Here is a 22,240-nt window from a genome sequence, read left to right as displayed (position 1 = left end):
AGTGGTGCAGCCTCAGGCAGACATACCACTGGGGTATTCAGTAGTGCAGGCTCAGGATTGGGGCTGGCAAGTAATCAGATGTCAGCATAGAGGGAGACACTGACACTGTAGGGGGGCATTTGCTGGTTAGGGGTCGGACCCCCTTTAATACTCTGAGTGCTGGGGGATCAGAGCTGTAAGAGCCGCACATCTCCTCTTGGGTTGTGGTAGATGTGATGTCCCCGGTCACACCTCTGTGCCGTGCCGCTGGACGCTACATCCTCCACAATGCTATACAGCAGCCAGATACAAGGCCTTGTACAGTAAGGCGACTGCAGCTCTGGAGGCGCAGGAGCATTAGACATGATGGAAAATACTGAGCTACCCCATAATAAAGCAGAGGCGGTCATAACGGCAAACACCCGGGACACCGACACGTAGAGTAACTCTTACCTTTGTGCCGTTGTAGAAGTCGTCCATGCAGGTAGCATTCATGAAGGTCTGATGGAAGTGGGTGCTGGTGTCTATTCCACCAGGGATGACCAGTTTTCCTGTGGCATCAATGACTTTCGCCCCTCCAGGTATCATCAGCTCCCGTCCCACCTGCTGGATGATCCCATTCTCAATGTACACGTCGGCTTCTTGGGTGCAGTCATCGTTCACCACCTTACCCCCTTTAATGAGGATCCGAACACTGGTCGCATTGGCATGCATGGCTCTGGAAGAGAAATGTACAAAGCTTTAGAAGGATCTATGATAATCCACTTATGTAACATAGGTAGCTAATGCAGGGTTCTCCGCAGCACAGAGTATTTCAGGAGATTAATGTTCTGCTTGTATGCCAGGCAGTGACCACTCCACTTGTGGAAGACCAAAACCTGATCTTCTAATATTTACTATTGGCAGTGAATTGTTGTTACCTGAATTAATGAACATAAAGGACCGCAGTAAAACAAGACTAACTTCTATTCATGGTACCATACATCAGACAAGAACATGAGGTCTACAGGGCCCACACAAAGGACTAAGGGATCCAGAGAGCTTTCTCCAAAATATCTGTCATGGCCCAGAGTTTCCTCAACCCAAGAAAAAAAGACCACTCTCTCAAAGATACATCAAGTAAAATCCAAAACAAAGGAGTCTAGGAACATGCAAGACACAGGAACTAAGTCAGCAGTAAGAACTGCATGATTCTCCTGAACAAAATTCATGTTCACTTCACCAAGAAAGAACAATTTATAAATAACAACAGAGAAGCCATACCTCGTCCACAAGGCACCAGAGAAGCCACACCTCGTCCACAAAGCAGCAGAGAAGCCACACCTCGTCCACAAGGCACCAGAGAAGCCACACCTCATCCACAAGGCACCAGAGAAGCCACACCTCGTCAACAAGACACCAGAGAAGCCACACCTCGTCCACAAGGCACCAGAGAAGCCACACCTCGTCCACAAGGCACCAGAGAAGCCACACCTCGTCCACAAGGCACCAGAGAAGCCACACCTCGTCAACAAGACACCAGAGAAGCCACACCTCGTCCACAAGGCACCAGAGAAGCCACACCTCGTCCACAAGGCACCAGAGAAGCCACACCTCGTCCACAAGGCACCAGAGAAGCCACACCTCGTCCACAAGGCACCAGAGAAGCCACACCTCATCCACAAGGCACCAGAGAAGCCACACATCGTCCACAAGGCACCAGAGAAGCCACACCTCGTCCACAAGGCACCAGAGAAGCCACACCTCGTCCACAAGGCACCAGAGAAGCCACACCTCATCCACAAGGCACCAGAGAAGCCACACATCGTCCACAAGGCACCGGAGAAGCCACACATCATCCACAAGGCACCAGAGAAGCCACACCTCGTCCACAAGGCACCAGAGAAGCCACACCTCGTCCACAAGGCACCAGAGAAGCCACACCTCGTCCACAAGGCACCAGAGAAGCCACACCTCGTCCACAAGGCACCACGGAAGCCTACACCTCATCCACAAGGTACCAGAGAAGCCACACCTCATCCACAAGGCACCAGAGAAGGCAAACTTCGTCCACAAAGAATCAGAGAAGGCACACCTCGTCCATAGGGTACCAGAGAAGCCACACCTCGTCCACAAGTGGCCAAAGAAGCCACACCTTATCCACAAGATACCAGAGAAGCCACACCTCGTAAACAAGGTACCAGAGAAGCCACACCTCGTAAACAAAGCATCAGAGGAGCCACACCTTGTAAACAAGGCACCAGTGGAGCAGCATCTTATCCACATGGCACCGGAGAAGCCACATGAAGAGCCATAGTTCATCCACAAGACACCAGAGAAGCCACAGCTTGTCCACAAGATGCTAGAAGAGCAGCACCTCATCCACAAGGCACCAGAAAAGCAGCACCTCGTCCACAAGGCGCCAGAGGAGCAGCACCTGGTAAAGAGGGCGCCAGAGGAGCAGCACCTGGTAAAGAGGGCGCCAGAGGAGCAGCACCCGGTAAAAGAGGCGTCAGAGAAGCGACACCTGGTCCAGAAGGCGAAAGGAAGCAACACTTCATCCAGACGGTGTCAGAGAAGCGACAACTTATCCAGGGCACTCCCAGGGCCCCAGAGTACCAAAAATACTTCTAAATCTACAACCCTACCCCACGATCAGGAAGAACAGCGTTTTTAGAAGCCCAGTGGATGTGATTTATAGAAATCCTGTGCCCAATGTGCTTTTATTTAACACTGCATAAACTCACCCCCGGTGCGGTTTACGAGCGTCAACATGTTAATTATGTGCAGCGGAGACGTAGTTTCACCCATAGCCATTCATTAGATGCTGTGCCCATATGATGCCCTGTTATACCATAATGCACCCACATTCTCTATGTATATATACACTTTTGTTTGCTGATCTTTGTATATATACACATATCTTATGCTGATTTTTTCCTTTTATTGTCATTAGGGTGTCCAGTGACATCGACGTGACGTGGGGCCACCATATCGCACATATTGGAGTCTCAACCTCCGCTGTCAGATAGGGTGACTGACAGGGACTTTAGGGAATTGATAGTCCCCACAACCATCTCTCTCTATTGTATTGACTGCTTTACATAGTTTAGTATCATCTGCAAATATCGATATTTTACTGTGTAAACCTTCTACCAGATCATTAATGAATATGTTGAAGAGAACAGGTCCCAACACCGACCCCTGTGGTCCCCACTGGTCACAGCGACCCAGTTAGAGAATCTACCATTTATAAACACCCTCTGCTTTCTATCACTAAGCCAGTTACTAACCCATTTACACACATTTCCCCCAGACCAAGCATTCTCATGTTGTTTACCAACCTCTTGTGCGGCACGGTATCAAGATATACCACGTCCAATGACTCACCGTGGTCCAGCCTATAGTTTACCTCTTTATAAAAGCTGATTAGATTGGTTTGACAGGAGCGATTTCTCATAAACCCATGCGGATATGGAGTTATACAGTCATTCTCTGAGATAATCCAGAAAAACATCCCTCAGAAACCCTTCAGATATTTTACCAACAATAGAGGTTAGACTTACTGGTCTATAATTTCCAGGTTCACTTTTAGAGCCCTTTTTGAATATTGGCACCACATTTGCTATGTGCCAGTCCTGTGGAACAGACCCGACGCTATAGAGTCCCTGGATATAAGAAATAATGGCTTGTCTATTACATTACTTAGTTCTCTTAGTACTTGTGGGTGTATGCCATCCGGAACCGGAGATTTATCTATTTTAATCTTATTTAGCCGGTTTCGCACCTCTTCTTGGGTTAGATTGGTGACCCTTAATATAGGGTTTTCATTGTTTCTTGGGATTTCACCTAGCATTTCATTTTCCACCGTGAATACCGTGGAGAAGAAGGTGTTTAATATGTTAGCTTTTTCCTCGTCATCTACAACCATTCTTTCCTCACTATTTTTTAAGGGGCCTACATTTTCAGTTTTTATTCTTTTACTATTGATATAGTTGAAGAACAGTTTGGGATTAGTTTTACTCTCCTTAGCAATGTGCTTCTCTGTTTCCTTTTTGGCAGCTTTAATTAGTTTTTTAGATAAAGTATTTTTCTCCCTATAGTTTTTTAGAGCTTCAATGGTGCCATCCTGCTTTAGTAGTGCAAATGCTTTCTTTTTACTGTTAATTGCCTGTCTTACTTCTTTGTTTAGCCACATTGGGTTTTTCCTATTTCTAGTCCTTTTATTCCCACAAGGTATAAACCGCTTACACTGCCTATTTAGGATGTTCTTAAACATTTCCCATTTATTATCTGTATTCTTATTTCTGAGGATATTGTCCCAGTCTACCAGATTAAGGGCATCTCTAAGCTGGTCAAACTTTGCCTTCCTAAAGTTCAGTGTTTTTGTGACTCCCTGACAAGTCCCCCTAGTGAAAGACAGGTGAAACTGCACAATATTGTGGTCGCTATTTCCTAGATGCCCGACCACCTGCAGATTTGTTATTCTGTCAGGACTATTAGATAGGATTAAGAAAAAAAATATATACCAGCTCACCTGTCGGCATGTGTTGTGGGGAAGCACGGATAACGTGTAGTCATCACGTAAGCAAGCAATCCAAAAAAAGAGAAAAAAATCCAGCTTCCAAAAACTTACTTTACTTACTTTATTCAGGATAAAAGGCAAAGTCCAGTCCAATCCAATAAATTACATAGTGAAGAGTAGCAAGCTACGCGTTTCGAACAATGGTATGTTCTTTCTCAAAGCTCTGATTGGACTGGACTTTGCCTTTTATCCTGAATAAATTTGTAAGTTTTTGGAAGCTGGATTTTTTTCTCTTTTTTTGGATTAGATAGGATTAGGTGTAAAAGTGCTGCTCCTCTGGTTGGATTCTGCACCAATTGTGAAAGATAATTTTTCTTGGTTATTAGCAGAAAATTTTGTATTACATGAATACAAATGAATGAACCTGGTACAGCAGCAGATGGATCTGTCCTCTAAATGACCCAACAAATAAGTAAATCGCTCGCAGGTCCGCAGCGAGTCCTGACTACACCAGCAGAATCCATAAAGACTTCCAGATAAAGATGCAGCAAACATCCAACTCAGCGGAGGAAGAAACTTCTAATCACGGATTCCCGGCAGAGTCCTGCAGCCACGTGAACGACGGTAGAGAATAGGAAGGAAAACAGCTCAGGATGTGACTGGAGCGTAGAACATGACATGAAGGAACCTGGATCTGGCAGTGACATGTCGTTACCCATCAGGAAGATTCCAGGACTCCACAGAGATTCTCCGTCCCATAAACACAATGTATATGACACAACAGACAGATCATCACCACAGAAGATGATCTGCACGGAAGATGCCTGTGGCCGGCCGATCATCTCCATCACTGCCAGTCTGTGATCAAACCTGACAACACTGACAGTCCGAGAGGAAAGCTACTCCAACCTCGGGTGACTGCTAGAAACTATCGAGACCATCACAAGGCTGACATATATCGCCCTTATGGTTTAATATAGAAATGTGTCTGTCAAATACCATCCTCAAAACCACCGAAAAGCAGAGACACAACAGAGCAGCACATTATACAAAGCCCGCTCTTCCAGAATGTGCACAAGCGCAATCACACACTTCTCACCAACTGGTAACATCCTTCAACACCAGTCATACATCTGCTCCATTATATCTATTATCTGCTCCATTATATCTAAGTACTCGTCATCTCCCCATTATATCCATCACTGCTCTGACTGTAAAGTACTCGTCATCTCTCCATTGTATCCATCACTGCTCTGACTGTAAAGTACTCGTCATCTCCCCATTATATCCATCACTGCTCTGACTGTAAAGTACTCGACATCTCCCCATTATATCCATCACTGCTCTGACTGTAAAGTACTCGTCATCTCTCCATTATATCTATCACTGCTCTGACTGTAAAGTACTCGTCATCTCCCCATTATATCCATCACTGCTCTGACTGTAAAGTACTCGTCATCTCCCCATTATATCCATCACTGCTCTGACTGTAAAGTACTCGTCATCTCCCCATTATATCCATCACTGCTCTGACTGTAAAGTACTCGTCATCTCCCCATTGTATCTATCACTGCTCTGACTGTAAAGTACTCGTCATCTCCCCATTATATCCATCACTGCTCTGACTGTAAAGTACTCGTCATCTCCCCATTGTATCTATCACTGCTCTGACTGTAAAGTACTCGTCATCTCCCCATTATATCCATCACTGCTCTGACTGTAAAGTACTCGTCATCTCCCCATTGTATCTATCACTGCTCTGACTGTAAAGTACTCGTCATCTCCCCATTATATCCATCACTGCTCTGACTGTAAAGTACTCGTCATCTCCCCATTATATCCATCACTGCTCTGACTGTAAAGTACTCGACATCTCCCCATTATATCCATCACTGCTCTGACTGTAAAGTACTCGTCATCTCCCCATTATATCCATCACTGCTCTGACTGTAAAGTTCCCGTCATCTCTCCATTACATCCATCACTGCTCTGACCGTAAAGTACTCATCATCTCCCCATCATATCCATCACTGCTCTGACTGTAAAGTACTCGTCATCTCCCCATTGTATCCATCACTGCTCTGACTGTAAAGTACTCGTCATCTCCCCATTATATCCATCACTGCTCTGACTGTAAAGTACTCGTCATCTCCCCATTATATCCATCACTGCTCTGACTGTAAAGTACTCGTCATCTCCCCATTATATCCATCACTGCTCTGACTGTAAAGTACTCGACATCTCCCCATTATATCCATCACTGCTCTGACTGTAAAGTACTCGTCATCTCCCCATTATATCATAGTAACAAAGTAACATAGTAACATAGTTAGTAAGGCCGAAAAAAGACATTTGTCCATCCAGTTCAGCCTATATTCCATCATAATAAATACCCAGATCTACGTCCTTCTACAGAACCTAATAATTGTATGATACAATATTGTTCTGCTCCAGGAAGACATCCAGGCCTCTCTTGAACCCCTCGATTGAGTTCGCCATCACCACCTCCTCAGGCAAGCAATTCCAGATTCTCACTGCCCTAACAGTAAAGAATCCTCTTCTATGTTGGTGGAAAAACCTTCTCTCCTCCAGACGCAAAGAATGCCCCCTTGTGCCCGTCACCTTCCTTGGTATAAACAGATCCTCAGCGAGATATTTGTATTGTCCCCTTATATACTTATACATGGTTATTAGATCGCCCCTCAGTCGTCTTTTTTCCAGACTAAATAATCCTAATTTCGCTAATCTATCTGGGTATTGTAGTTCTCCCATCCCCTTTATTAATTTTGTTGCCCTCCTTTGTACTCTCTCTAGTTCCATTATATCCTTCCTGAGCACCGGTGCCCAAAACTGGACACAGTACTCCATGTGCGGTCTAACTAGGGATTTGTACAGAGGCAGTATAATGCTCTCATCATGTGTATCCAGACCTCTTTTAATGCACCCTATGATCCTGTTTGCCTTGGCAGCTGCTGCCTGGCACTGGCTGCTCCAGGTAAGTTTATCATTAACTAGGATCCCCAAGTCCTTCTCCCTGTCAGATTTACCCAGCGTTTTCCCATTCAGTGTGTAATGGTGATATTGATTCCCTCTTCCCATGTGTATAACCTTACATTTATCATTGTTAAACCTCATCTGCCACCTTTCAGCCCAAGTTTCCAACTTATCCAGATCCATCTGTAGCAGAATACTATCTTCTCTTGTATTAACTGCTTTACATAGTTTTGTATCATCTGCAAATATCGATATTTTACTGTGTAAACCTTCTACCAGATCATTAATGAATATGTTGAAGAGAACAGGTCCCAATACCGACCCCTGCGGTACCCCACTGGTCACAGCGACCCAGTTAGAGACTATACCATTTATAACCACCCTCTGCTTTCTATCACTAAGCCAGTTACTAACCCATTTACACACATTTTCCCCCAGACCAAGCATTCTCATTTTGTGTACCAACCTCTTGTGCGGCACGGTATCAAACGCTTTGGAAAAATCGAGATATACCACGTCCAATGACTCACCGTGGTCCAGCCTATAGCTTACCTCTTCATAAAAACTGATTAGATTGGTTTGACAGGAGCGATTTCTCATAAACCCATGCTGATATAGAGTTAAACAGTTATTCTCATTGAGATAATCCAGAATAACATCCCTCAGAAACCCTTCAAATATTTTACCAACAATAGAGGTTAGACTTACTGGCCTATAATTTCCAGGTTCACTTTTAGAGCCCTTTTTGAATATTGGCACCACATTTGCTATGCGCCAGTCCTGCGGAACAGACCCTGTCGCTATAGAGTCCCTAAAAATAAGAAATAATGGTTTATCTATTACATTACTTAGTTCTCTTAGTACTCGTGGGTGTATGCCATCCGGACCCGGAGATTTATCTATTTTAATCTTATTTAGCCGGTTTCGCACCTCTTCTTGGGTTAGATTGGTGACCCTTAATATAGGGTTTTCATTGTTTCTTGGGATTTCACCTAGCATTTCATTTTCCACCGTGAATACCGTGGAGAAGAAGGTGTTTAATATGTTAGCTTTTTCCTCGTCATCTACAACCATTCTTTCCTCACTATTTTTTAAGGGGCCTACATTTTCAGTTTTTATTCTTTTACTATTGATATAGTTGAAGAACAGTTTGGGATTAGTTTTACTCTCCTTAGCAATGTGCTTCTCTGTTTCCTTTTTGGCAGCTTTAATTAGTTTTTTAGATAAAGTATTTTTCTCCCTATAGTTTTTTAGAGCTTCAATGGTGCCATCCTGCTTTAGTAGTGCAAATGCTTTCTTTTTACTGTTAATTGCCTGTCTTACTTCTTTGTTTAGCCACATTGGGTTTTTCCTATTTCTAGTCCTTTTATTCCCACAAGGTATAAACCGCTTACACTGCCTATTTAGGATGTTCTTAAACATTTCCCATTTATTATCTGTATTCTCATTTCTGAGGATATTGTCCCAGTCTACCAGATTAAGGGCATCTCTAAGCTGGTCAAACTTTGCCTTCCTAAAGTTCAGTGTTTTTGTGACTCCCTGACAAGTCCCCCTAGTGAAAGACAGGTGAAACTGTACAATATTGTGGTCGCTATTTCCTAGATGCCCAACCACCTGCAGATTTGTTATTCTGTCAGGTCTATTAGATAGTATTAGGTCTAAAAGTGCTGCTCCTCTGGTTGGATTCTGCACCAATTGTGAAAGATAATTTTTCTTGGTTATTAGCAGAAACCTGTTGCCTTTATGGGTTTCACAGGTTTCTGTTTCCCAGTTAATATCCGGGTAGTTAAAGTCCCCCATAACCAGGACCTCATTATGGGTTGCAGCTTCATCTATCTGCTTTAGAAGTAGACTTTCCATGGTTTCTGTTATATTTGGGGGTTTGTAACAGACCCCAATGAGAATTTTGTTACCATTTTTCCCTCCATGAATTTCGACCCATATGGACTCGACATCCTCATTTCCTTCGCTAATATCCTCCCTTAAAGTGGACTTTAGACAAGACTTTACATAGAGACAAACCCCTCCTCCTCTCCGATTTTTACGATCCTTTCTAAACAGACTGTAACCCTGTAAGTTAACTGCCCAGTCATAGCTTTCATCTAACCATGTCTCGGTTATTCCCACTATGTCAAAGTTACCTGTAGATATTTCTGCTTCTAGTTCTTCCATCTTGTTTGTCAGGCTTCTGGCGTTTGCGAGCATGCAGTTTAGAGGATTTTGTTTTGTTCCAATCTCCTCGCTGTGGATTGTTTTAGAAATGTTCTTACCTCCCTTCTGAGTATGTTTTCCTGGATCTTCTTTGTTCAAGTCTAATGTTTTTCGTCCCATCCATCACTGCTCTGACTGTAAAGTACTCGACATCTCCCCATTATATCTATCACTGCTCTGACTGTAAAGTACTCGTCATCTCCCCATTATATCCATCATTGCTCTGATTGTAAAGTACTCGTCATCTCCCCATTATATCTATCACTGCTCTGACTGTAAAGTACTCGTCATCTCCCCATTATATCCATCATTGCTCTGATTGTAAAGTACTCGACATCTCCCCATTATATCCATCACTGCTCTGACTGTAAAGTACTCGACATCTCCCCATTATATCTATCACTGCTCTGACTGTAAAGTACTCGTCATCTCTCCATTATATCCATCACTGCTCTGACTGTAAAGTACTCGTCATCTCTCCATTGTATCCATCACTGCTCTGACTGTAAAGTACTCATCATCTCCCCATCATATCCATCACTGCTCTGACTGTAAAGTACTCGACATCTCCTCATTATATCCATCACTGCTCTGACTGTAAAGTACTCGACATCTCCCCATTATATCCATCACTGCTCTGACTGTAAAGTTCCCGTCATCTCTCCATTATATCCATCACTGCTCTGACCGTAAAGTACTCATCATCTCCCCATCATATCCATCACTGCTCTGACTGTAAAGTACTCATCATCTCCCCATTATATGCATCACTGCTCTGACTGTAAAGTACTCGTCATCTCCTCATTATATCCATCACTGCTCTGACTGTAAAGTACTCGACATCTCCCCATTGTATCCATCACTGCTCTGACTGTAAAGTACTCGTCATCTCCCCATTATATCCATCACTGCTCTGACTGTAAAGCACTCATCATCTTCCCATTATATGCATCACTGCTCTGACTGTAAAGTACTCGTCATCTCCTCATTGTATCCATCACTGCTCTGACTGTAAAGTACTCGTCATCTCCTCATTGTATCCATCACTGCTCTGACTGTAAAGTACTCATCATCTCCCCATTATATCCATCACTGCTCTGACTGTAAAGTACTCGACATCTCCCCATTATATCCATCACTGCTCTGACTGTAAAGTACTCGTCATCTCCTCATTGTATCCATCACTGCTCTGACTGTAAAGTACTCGTCATCTCCTCATTGTATCCATCACTGCTCTGACTGTAAAGTACTCGTCATCTCCCCATTATATCCATCACTGCTCTGACTGTAAACTACTCGTCATCTCCCCATTATATCCATCACTGCTCTGACTGTAAAGTACTCGTCATCTCCTCATTGTATCCATCACTGCTCTGACTGTAAAGTACTCATCATCTCCCCATTATATCCATCACTGCTCTGACTGTAAAGTACTCGTCATCTCCTCATTGTATCCATCACTGCTCTGACTGTAAAGTACTCATTATCTCCCCATTATATCCATCACTGCTCTGACTGTAAAGTACTCGTCATCTCCCCATTATATCCATCACTGCTCTGACTGTAAAGTACTCATCTCCCCATCGTATCCATCACTGCTCTGACTGTAAAGTACTCGTCATCTCCCCATTGTATCCATCACTGCTCTGACTGTAAAGTACTCGTCATCTCTCCATTATATCCATCACTGCTCTGACTGTAAAGTACTCGTCATCTCCCCATTGTATCTATCACTGCTGACTGTAAAGTACTTGACATCTCCCCATTGTATCCATCACTGCTCTGATTGTAAAGTACTCGTCATCTCCCCATTGTATCCATCACTGCTCTGACTGTAAAGTACTCGTCATCTCCCCATTGTATCTATCACTGCTGACTGTAAAGTACTCGACATCTCCCCATTGTATCCATCACTGCTCTGATTGTAAAGTACTCGTCATCTCCCCATTGTATCCATCACTGCTCTGATTGTAAAGTACTCGTCATCTCCCCATTATATGCATCACTGCTCTGACTGTAAAGTACTCGACATCTCCCCATTATATCCATCACTGCTCTGACTGTAAAGTACTCGTCATCTCCCCATTATATCCATCACTGCTCTGACTGTAAAGTACTCGTCATCTCCACATTGTATCTATCACTGCTCTGACTGTAAAGTACTCGTCATCTCCTCATTATATCCATCACTGCTCTGACTGTAAAGTACTCGTCATCTCCCCATTATATCCATCACTGCTCTGACTGTAAAGTACTCGTCATCTCCACATTGTATCTATCACTGCTCTGACTGTAAAGTACTCGTCATCTCCCCATTATATCCATCACTGCTCTGACTGTAAAGTACTCGTCATCTCCCCATTATATCCATCACTGCTCTGACTGTAAAGTACTAATCTCCCCATTATATCCATCACTGCTCTGACTGTAAAGTACTAATCTCCCCATCATATCCATCACTGCTCTGACTGTAAAGTACCCGTCATCTCTCCATTATATGCATCACTGCTCTGACTGTAAAGTACTCGTCATCTCCCCATTATATCCATCACTGCTCTGACTGTAAAGTACTCGTCATCTCCTCATTGTATCCATCACTGCTCTGACTGTAAAGTACTCGTCATCCCCTCATTATATCCATCACTGCTCTGACTGTAAAGTACTCGTCATCTCCCCATCTGTGAGAATACAATACACAGCACCATAATAATTCCAGTGATAGGAATAATACAACACACAAAACTGTAAGGCTATGTGCACACTTTGCAGATTCCACTGCGGATTTTTCCGCAGCGGAATTGCAAAATCCGCAGTGAAAACCCATCGCGGTTTTTACTGCGGATTTATCGCGGTTTTTACTGCGTTTTCTTCTGCGGATTTTCAACTGCAGTTTTCTATTGGAGCAGCTGAAAATCCGCAGAAAAAAAGTGACATGCTGCGGAATGTAATCCGCAGCGTTTCCGCGCAGATTTTTCTGCATCATGTGCACAGCGTTTTTTGTTTCCCATAGGTTTACATTGTAATGTAAACTCATGGGAAACTGCTGCGGATCCGCAGCGGTCAAATCCGCTGCGGATCCGCAGCAAAATCCGCAAAGTGTGAATATAGCCTAACAATCCCAGAGGCAGAAATACATCATACCATACAGTAATAATCTCACCGCATTTCTTTTTGTAGGCGGAGTGAGCGCCCCCTTGTATCCTCTGGAGATTGAACCTTTCTTTCTCCACGCGGAGAGAGAGTTGTATCTGCTGGAGATTGAACCAGGCAGAGGGAGTGCCTTCTTTTATCCTCTGGAGATTGAACCTTTCTTTCTCCAGGTGGATGGAGCACCCCTTTATATCTGTAGGAGATTGAACCTTTCTTTCTCCAGGTGGATGGAGCACCTCACTGTATCCTCTGGAGATTAAACCTTTCTCTTTCTCCAAGCGGAGGGTGCACCCTTTTGAGGGGGTATTACATGAAACATGAAGTTTTTGACTATAATTTTTGTATGGGCCATCTCTGTACTTGTATAACACTTAAACAGATTCCATAATAGTGGGCCCAGCATTTACAACCGGACACCACTCAAAGTACCAGTCATTCACTAAGACTCTTTACCAAGACCTCAATTACTAATCTTATGGACGTTAAAGGGGTTATCCATGTGTATCATGAAGTCTGCGGTCAGTCTGTGTGATTGCAGACTCCTGAATCAGGTGATGTGTCACTTACTTAACTGCTTGCTGTCATTTTGATACAATCACTCGTTTATCTGCTGCAGATCTAGCAGTTCTCTGAATGCGGAGCTTAGTATAAACCCACCCACACCACTGATTGGCCACTTTCTGCCAATATACAGTGCACACAGAAAACTACAAATCAGTGTTGGGAGCGGGGCTATATAGAGCTCATGAATATGCTTGACTACCTGTCAGCAGGTTTACTAGTCCTCTAGTGATGATCTCCTGCTGATAAGAGTGCTTTCAACAAAACTACACCAGCAGTTCAGTAAGTAACATATCGCTGCAATCAGGGTCTCTCCCCTTCTACAATATGAAGCTCTCTGATTACATAGCAAAAAGCTGCTGACAGATTCCCTTTAAATTTGGTACAGCAGTGACATTACCTAGAACTGGAAGTCCCTCAGAAATTGATTAAAAGTAAAAAATATTGTTACAGGAAGATGCCAAGAGTTCTACAGCAACACTAAAGGAGCTGCAGGAATTTCTGGCCAGTTCTAGTTGTGTCCTGCATATGACAACAAACTCCCGTATTTTTCACGTCAAACCTGTGAGCTTGGGGGCAAGATGGAAGTCTTTTCTGAGAAAGAGAAAACACCCAGGCCCAAAAGGTACAAAGCTGACACCACCCATCACCAGAAGATCACCATACTCACAGTGAGGCATGGTGGGGGCAGCATTGTGCTTTTTGGCTGATTTTCAGCAGCTGGAACTGAGGCTTTAGTCAAGGTGGAGGGAATTGTGAGCGCTACAAATATCAGTCAATTTTATAACACTGCTGCAAGGAGGAGGCGGCAAAGTTCGCCAATTCTAGATGTGCCGCGCTAACAGACCCCGACCCAGAAAGACTAAATGCACAGGGGACAGTGACAAATAAATATATACAGTGCAGACCAAAAGTTTGGACACACCTTCGCATTTAAAGATTTTTCTGTATTTTCACGACTATGAAAATTGTAAATTCACACTGAAGGCATCAAAACTATGAATTAACACATGTGGAATTATATACTTAACAAAAAAGAGTGATACAACTGAAAATATGTCTTATATTCTAGGTTCTTCAAAGTAGCCACCTTTTGCTTTGATGACTGCTTTGCACACTCTTCACATTCTCTTGATGAGCTTTAAGAGGTAGTCACCGGGAATGGTTTTCCAACAATCTTGAGTCACGCAGCAAACCCTGACCTAGATACATCTGCACACAGCAGAGAACAAGGGCAGTATGGCTCGGATACCCGGACGTTATACATCATCTTTACAGCACCCACTAACAAGGGAACCTGCAACATACTCATTGTGGTGAAATAGATATATATACTAGGTGTTTCCAGCCAGCTAACGCTCGGCACGCTTATTGCTATCTAATTAACGCTGCTGGTGATTAAACTAAAGTAAATAATGACAACATTCAATAGCGCTTACCCAGGTGGTAAATTAACATGTGGTAATGTGTGGGGTCGGAGCCTCGTGTGGTAATGTGTGGGGACGGAGCCTCGTGTGGTAATGTGTGGGGACGGAGCCTCGTGTGGTAATGTGTGGGGACGGAGCCTCGTATGGTAATGTGTGGGGACGGAGCCTAGTGTGGTAATGTGGTGGGGGCGGGATTGTGTGTGGTAATGTGGTGGGGGGGCGGGATTATGTGTGGTAATGTGGTGGGGGGCGGGATAATGTGTGGTGATGTGGTGGGGGGTGGGATTATGTGTGATGATGGAGTGGGGGCGGGATTGTGTGTGTGGTGATGTGGGGGGCGGAGCTGCAGTGCAGGGGGCGGGATTAGCAAGTAATCACGATGCCTTATCTATATATATAATTGCCTAAGGGTTTTTCCGTCTGTCTGTCTGTCTGTCTGTCCTGGAAATCCCGTGTCTCTGATTGGTCAAGGCCGCCAGGCCTCGACCAATCAGCAACGACCACAGCGACGATGATGTCATAATGATGTCATAAAGGACGTAGAAATCCCACGTTTCTGATTCAGCGACGGGCACAGTATCGACGTAGATGTCATAATGGTTGCCATGGCGACGATGATGTCATAAAGGTTGCCTCGACCAATCAGCGACGGGCACAATCTGCCGCGAATTCTGGAATCATCATTGTCCATATACTACGGGCACATGCCTATTCTAGAATACCCGATGCGGGCCACAATCTAGTATATATTATATATCTCTATCTATATATATATCTCTATCTATCTATATATATATATATATATATCTATCTATATACATACATACACAGTCATGGCCAAAAGTATTGACACCTCTGCAATTCTGTCAGATAATACTCAGTTTCTTCCTGAAAATTATTGCTAACACAAATTATTTGTTATTATCTTCATTTAATTTGTCTTAAATGAAAAAACACAAAAAGAATTGTCCTAAAGCCAAACTGGATATAATTCCACACCAAACATAAAAAAGGGGGTGGACAAAAGTATTGGCACTGTTCGAAAAATCATGTGATGCTTCTGTAATTAGTGTAATTAACAGCACCTGTAACTTACCTGTGGCACCTAACAGGTGTGGGCAATAACTAAATCACACTTGCAGCCAGTTGACATGGATTAAAGTTGACTCAGCCTCTGTCCTGTGTCCTTGTGTGACCACATTGAGCATGGAGAAAAGAAAGAAGACCAAAGAACTGTCTGAGGACTTGAGAAACCAAATTGTGAGGAAGCATGAGCAATCTCAAGGCTACAAGTCCCTCTCCAAAGACCTGAATGTTCCTGTGTCTACCGTGCGCAGTGTCATCAAGAAGTGTAAAGCCCATGGCACTGTGGCTAAACTCCCTAGATGTGGACGGAAAAGAAAAATTGACAAGAGATTTCAACGCAAGATTGTGCGGATGTTGGATAAAGAACCTCGACTAACATCCAAACAAGTTCAAGCTGCCCTGCAGTCCGAGGGTACAACAGTGTCAACCCGTACTATCCGTCGGCGTCTGAATGAAAAGGGACTGTATGGTAGGAGACTCAGGAAGACCCCACTTCTTACCCCGAGACATAAAAATCCAGGCTGGAGTTTGCCAAAACTTACCTGAAAAAGCCTAAAATGTTTTGGAAGAATGTTCTCTGGTCAGATGAGACAAAAGTAGAGCTTTTTGGGCAAAGGCATCAACATAGAGTTTACAGGAGAAAAAAAAGAGGCATTCAAAGAAAAGAACACGGTCCCTACAGTCAAACATGGCGGAGGTTCCCTGATGTTTTGGGGTTGCTTTGCTGCCTCTGGCACTGGACTGCTTGATCGTGTGCATGGCATTATGAAGTCTGAAGACTACCAACAAATTTTGCAGCATAATGTAGGGCCCAGTATGAGAAAGCTGGGTCTCCCTCAGAGGTCATGGGTCTTCCAGCAGGACAATGACCCAAAACACACTTCAAAAAGCACTAGAAAATGGTTTGAGAGAAAGCAATGGAGACTTCTACGGTGGCCAGCAATGAGTCCAGACCTGAATCCCATAGAACACCTGTGGAGAGATCTAAAAATGGCAGTTTGGAGAAGGCAGCCTTCAAATATCAGGGACCTGGAGCAGTTTGCCAAAGAAGAATGGTCTAAAATTCCAGCAGAGCATTGTAAGAAACTCATTGATGGTTACCAGAAGCGGTTGGTCGCAGTTATTTTGGCTAAAGGTTGTGCAACCAAGTATTAGGCTGAGGGTGCCAATACTTTTGTCTGGCCCATTCTTGGAGTTTTGTGTGAAATGATCAATGTTTTGCTTTTTGCTTCATTCTCTTTTGTGTTTTTTCATTTAAGACAAATTAAATGAAGATAATAATAACAAATAATTTGTGATTGCAATCATTGTCAGGAAGAAACTGAGTATAATCTGACAGAATTGCAGGGGTGTCAATACTTTTGGCCATGACTGTATATATATATTGTATAGGTATTGTGTGACTAGGAACATCTGTCCTGAAGGCTGCAGGTTCTCATCCAGGTGTTAACCCCTCTCTGACCTTAGACGTACTATCCCATCGAGGTGCCCTGGGCCTATCTGACCCTCGACGGGATAGTATGTCATAGCGATCGACCGCGCTCATGGGGGGAGCGCGGCCGAGTGTCAGCTGCCTATCGCAGCTGACATCTGGCACAATGTGCCAGGAGCGGTCATGGACCGCCCCCGGCACATTATCCCCGGCAGGGAAGTGTCGCGCAGGGAGGGGGCTCCCTGCGGGCTTCTCTGAGACCCCCGAAGCAACGCGATGTGATCGCGTTGCTGCGAGGGTCTCCTACCTCCTTCCTTGCTGCAGGCCCCGGATCCAAGATGGCCGCAGCATCCGGATCCTGCAGGAAGGGAGGTGGCTTCACAGAGCCTGCTCAGAGCAGGCACTGTGAAGCCTGCAGTGATCTAAGTCAGATCGGTGGTCTGACAGAGTGCTGTGCAAACTGTCAGATCACCGATCTGTGATGTCCCCCCCGGGACAAAGTAAAAAAGTTAAAAAAAAAATTCCAAATGTGTATAAAAAAAAATAAAAAAAAATTCATAAATAATGAAAAAAAAAAATATTATTCCCATAAATACATTTCTTTATCTAAATAATAAAAAAAAAACAATAAAAGTACACATATTTAGTATCGCCGCGTCCGTAACGGCCCAACCTAAAAAACTGGCCCACTAGTTAACCCCTTCAGTAAACACCGTAAGAAAAAAAAAACGAGGCAAAAAACAACGCTTTATTATCATACCGCCGAACAAAAAGTGGAATAACACGCGATCAAAAAGATAGATATAAATAACCATGGTACCGCTGAAAACGTCATCTTGTCCCGCAAAAAACGAGCATCATCACCAAAAAAATAAAAAAGTTATAGTCCTCAGAATAAAGCGATGCCAAAATAATTATTTTTTCTATAAAATAGTTTTTATCGTATAAAAGCGCCAAAACATAAAAAAATAATATAAATGAGGTATCGCTGTAATCGTACTGACCCGAAGAATAAAACTGCTTTATCCATTTTACCAAACGCGGAACAGTATAAACGCCTCCCCCAAAAGAAATTCAATAAAAAGCGATCACAAAATGTCACGTGCCCGAAAATGTTACCAATAAAAACGTCAACTCGTCCCGCAAAAAACAAGACCTCACATGACTCTGTGGACTCAAATATGGAAAAACTATAGCTCTCAAAATGTGGTAACGCAAAAAATATTTTTTGCAATAAAAAGCGTCTTTCAGTGTGTGACGGCTGCCAATCATAAAAATCTGCTAAAAAAGCCGCTATAAAAGTAAATCAAACCCCCCTTCATCACCCCCTTAGTTAGGGAAAAATTAAAAAAATGTATTTATTTCCATTTTCCCATTAGGGCTAGGGTTAGGGCTAGGGTTAGGGCTAGGATTAGGGTTAGGGTTAGGGCTAGGGTTAGGGCTAGGATTAGGGTTAGGGCTAGGGTTAGGGTTAGGGCTAGGATTAGGGTTAGGGCTAGGGTTAGGGCTAGGGTTAGGGCTAGGGTTAAGGCTACAGTTAGGGTTGGGGCTAAAGTTAGGGTTTGGATTACATTTACGGTTGGGAATAGGGTTGGGATTAGGGTTAGGGGTGTGTCAGGGTTAGAGGTGTGGTTAGGGTTACTGTTGGGATTAGGGTTAGGGATGTGTTTGGATTAGGGTTTCAGTTATAATTGGGGGGTTTCCACTGTTTAGGCACATCAGGGGCTCTCCAAACGCGACATGGCGTCCGATCTCAATTCCAGCCAATTCTGCGTTGAAAAAGTAAAACAGTGCTCCTTCCCTTTCCGAGCTCTCCCGTGTGCCCAAACAGGGGTTTACCCCAACATATCGGGTATCAGCGTGCTCAGGACAAATTGGACAACAAATTTTGGGGTCCAATTTCTCCTGTTACCCTTGGGAAAATACAAAACTGTGGGCTAAAATATAATATTTGTGAAAAAATATGATTTTTTTATTTTTACGGTTCTGCATTATAAACTTCTGTGAAGCACTTGGTGGGTCAAAGTGCTCACCACACCTCTAGATAAGTTTCTTAGGGGGTCTACTTTCCAAAATGGTGTCACTTGTGGGGGGTTTCAATGTTTAGGCACATCAGTGGCTCTCCAAACGCAACATGGCGTCCTATCTCTATTCCAGTCAATTTTGCATTGAAAAGTCAAATAGCGCTCCTTCCCTTCCGAGCTCTGTCATGCACCCAAACAGTGGTTTACACCCACATATGGGGTATCAGCGTACTCAGGACAAATTGTACAACAACGTTTGGCATCCATTTTATCCTGGTACCTTTGGTAAAATAAAACAAATTGGAGCTGAAGTAAATTTCTTGTGAAAAAAAGTTAAATGTTCATTTTTATTTAAACATTCCAAAAATTCCTGTGAAACACCTGAAGGGTTAATAAACTTCTTGAATGTGGTTTTGAGAACCTTGAGGGGTGCAGCTTTTAGAATGGTGTCACACTTGGGTATTTTCTATCATATAGACCCCTCAAAATGACTTCAAATGAGATGTGGTCCCTAAAAAAAAATAGTGTTGTAAAAATGAGAAATTGCTGGTCAACTTTTAACCCTTATAACTCCCTAACAAAAAAAAAATTGGGGTTCAAAAATTGTGCTGATGTAAAGTAGACATGTGGGAAATGTTACTTATTAAGTATTTTGTGTGACATATCTCTGTGATTTAATTGCATAAAAATTCAAAGTTGGAAAATTGCAAAATTTTCGCCAAATTTCCATTTTTTTAACAAATAAACGCAGGTAATATTAAATAAATTTTACCACTATCATGAAGTACAATATGTCACGAGAAAACATTGTCAGAATCACCGGGATCCGTTGAAGCGTTCCAGAGTTATAACCTCATAAAGGGACTGTAGTCAGAATTGTAAAAATTGGCCCGGTCATTAATGTGCAAACCACCCTTGGGGGTAAAGGGGTTAATATGTATTTTCCTGGGACAAGTAGACTTTTGTCTCCAATCTCACCAGGGGATCCTGCTGGAAGCCAAAAAGAAAGGGAACATTTTCCAAGAGCTAGGAGGTGTCAGAGAGATGTTAATTACGGCCTGATAGTATCTCCGGGAGAGCTTTTATACAAAGGAACTCAAGAGAAAATAATATATTCATTGGGGGTGCCGCTGTGGTCCAATCAAAAACCAAGCAATTATGATATTAACCTGAGGGGCTGGTCTAGTAACCTGACCGCCAAACCAAAGCTATAAATTACGGCTGTATATAGAGAAACGTGTTCACATGTGAGGGCAGCCGACGCTGATGTGTTCCACCAACTCTATTCACCCCCCCCCCCCCCCTCAGGGAGGGGAAAGCAAACTACCAGTTAGATGACTTCTGTAAGTTTTCTCCTGTTATTTTATACTGTTTTGCATAGGTTGTATGTCTTTTTATTATCATATTTTTATAACTCTTCTTACTGTAAGCACTGAACCTTTTTGTATTAAAGAATAAAACTTTAACAAGTTGAACCTTGAATGTTCAAAAAGAATCCATAGCCTAAGGTGTGTGAGCCTTATGAGTGGTAGACATTATTAGTATTAATATTTCCGGGACTCATCGCCCGTGTATTCGGTGACTGGTGGCAGCGTGTATGAGTGGGTGTGTGGCCTGGGACGGTGTGTGATTTATGCTTCCATTACAGCATAGGACAGAGGTTGAATGCTGGACTGAGAGAGGGGAGAGAGATTAACCCTTGCAGGCGCAACCCCAAGTCACGTGCTAAGAGCGGGCACGTGACGAATTAGTTACACCACGGAGTAGGTATCCGTGACACTCATCAATCATCGCAGCCTGTAATGGCCGCCATACAGGGCAGGCTGGAGAAAAAGAAGAAGTTCGCAAACTGTCCACAATCAGGAGCCGAGCAACCATTAATCCTCCGACTGATCAGTGATCTACCAGCCACCGCTGCGCCCAGCCCAGGGCCGGATCCAGGTTGTCATGGGCCCCGGGCAAAAAGAGTCTCAGTGGGCACATACCACAATTCATGATCCACAGATAAGAAATATAGGTAGAGTACAATGCCAAAGATTTCACTGACTTCTTACATTACATGAGTGATCTCTATTGTCCTCCTATTGTCTATAGTCCTCCATACAGTATTATAGGCACCACATAGTCCTCCATACAGTATTATAGGCACCACATAGTCCTCCATACAGTATTATAGGCACCACATAGTCCTCCATACAGTATTATAGGCACCACATAGTCCTCCATACAGTATTATAGGCACCACATAGTCCTCCATACAGTATTATAGGCACCACATAGTCCTCCATACAGTATTATAGGCACCACATAGTCCTCCATACAGTATTATAGGCACCACATAGTCCTCCATACAGTATTATAGGCACCACATAGTCCTCCATACAGTATTATAGGCACCACATAGTCCTCCATACAGTATAGTGGCCCATATAATGCACCACACAGTATAAAGGCCCCATATATTGATCTATACAGTATAATAGCCACATATATTATTCCATGTATATAATGGCCCTATATAGTGCTCCATACAGTATATAATGGCCAGATATAGTCCTCCATACAGTATAATGGACCCATATAGTGCTTCAAACAGTATAATGAGCCCCTTATAATGCTCCATAGAGTATATAATGGCCCCATATAATGCTCTATACAGAATAATGGTCCCATACATTGCTCTATATAGTATATAATGACCCCATACAGTGCGCCATACAATATAATGGCCCAATACATAACAATAAATAATCCAATAGTCCCCTCTCCTGTTCCCCGCAGCTCCGCTCTCTTTAGCCTTTCCTGACTATGCACAGAGGAGGCTCTGTAGTGACATCATCGCACCCTCTGCCTTGAGACGTCACAGAGTCAG

The 22,240-nt window shown here is 43.4% G+C and overlaps 1 protein-coding gene across 1 annotated transcript in view; it reads right to left on the bottom strand.

Moving 5' to 3' along the window:
- The window catches only part of DPYSL5 (dihydropyrimidinase like 5), a 113,844-nt gene that overhangs the window by 66,474 nt on the left and 25,130 nt on the right, over positions 1 to 22,240 (bottom strand). Inside the window, exon 2 of the mRNA XM_069728540.1 lies at positions 433 to 697. Coding sequence (XP_069584641.1) covers positions 433 to 693 — 261 coding nt within the window. The 5' untranslated portion in view covers positions 694 to 697. The remainder of the gene's footprint in view (positions 1 to 432; positions 698 to 22,240) is intronic.

Source organism: Ranitomeya imitator, chromosome 5 (assembly GCF_032444005.1).
Source record: "Ranitomeya imitator isolate aRanImi1 chromosome 5, aRanImi1.pri, whole genome shotgun sequence".
Lineage (NCBI taxonomy): Eukaryota > Metazoa > Chordata > Amphibia > Anura > Dendrobatidae > Ranitomeya > Ranitomeya imitator.
Note: the sequence above shows the minus strand (reverse complement) of the source record. Positions and strands in the feature narration are given on the sequence as shown.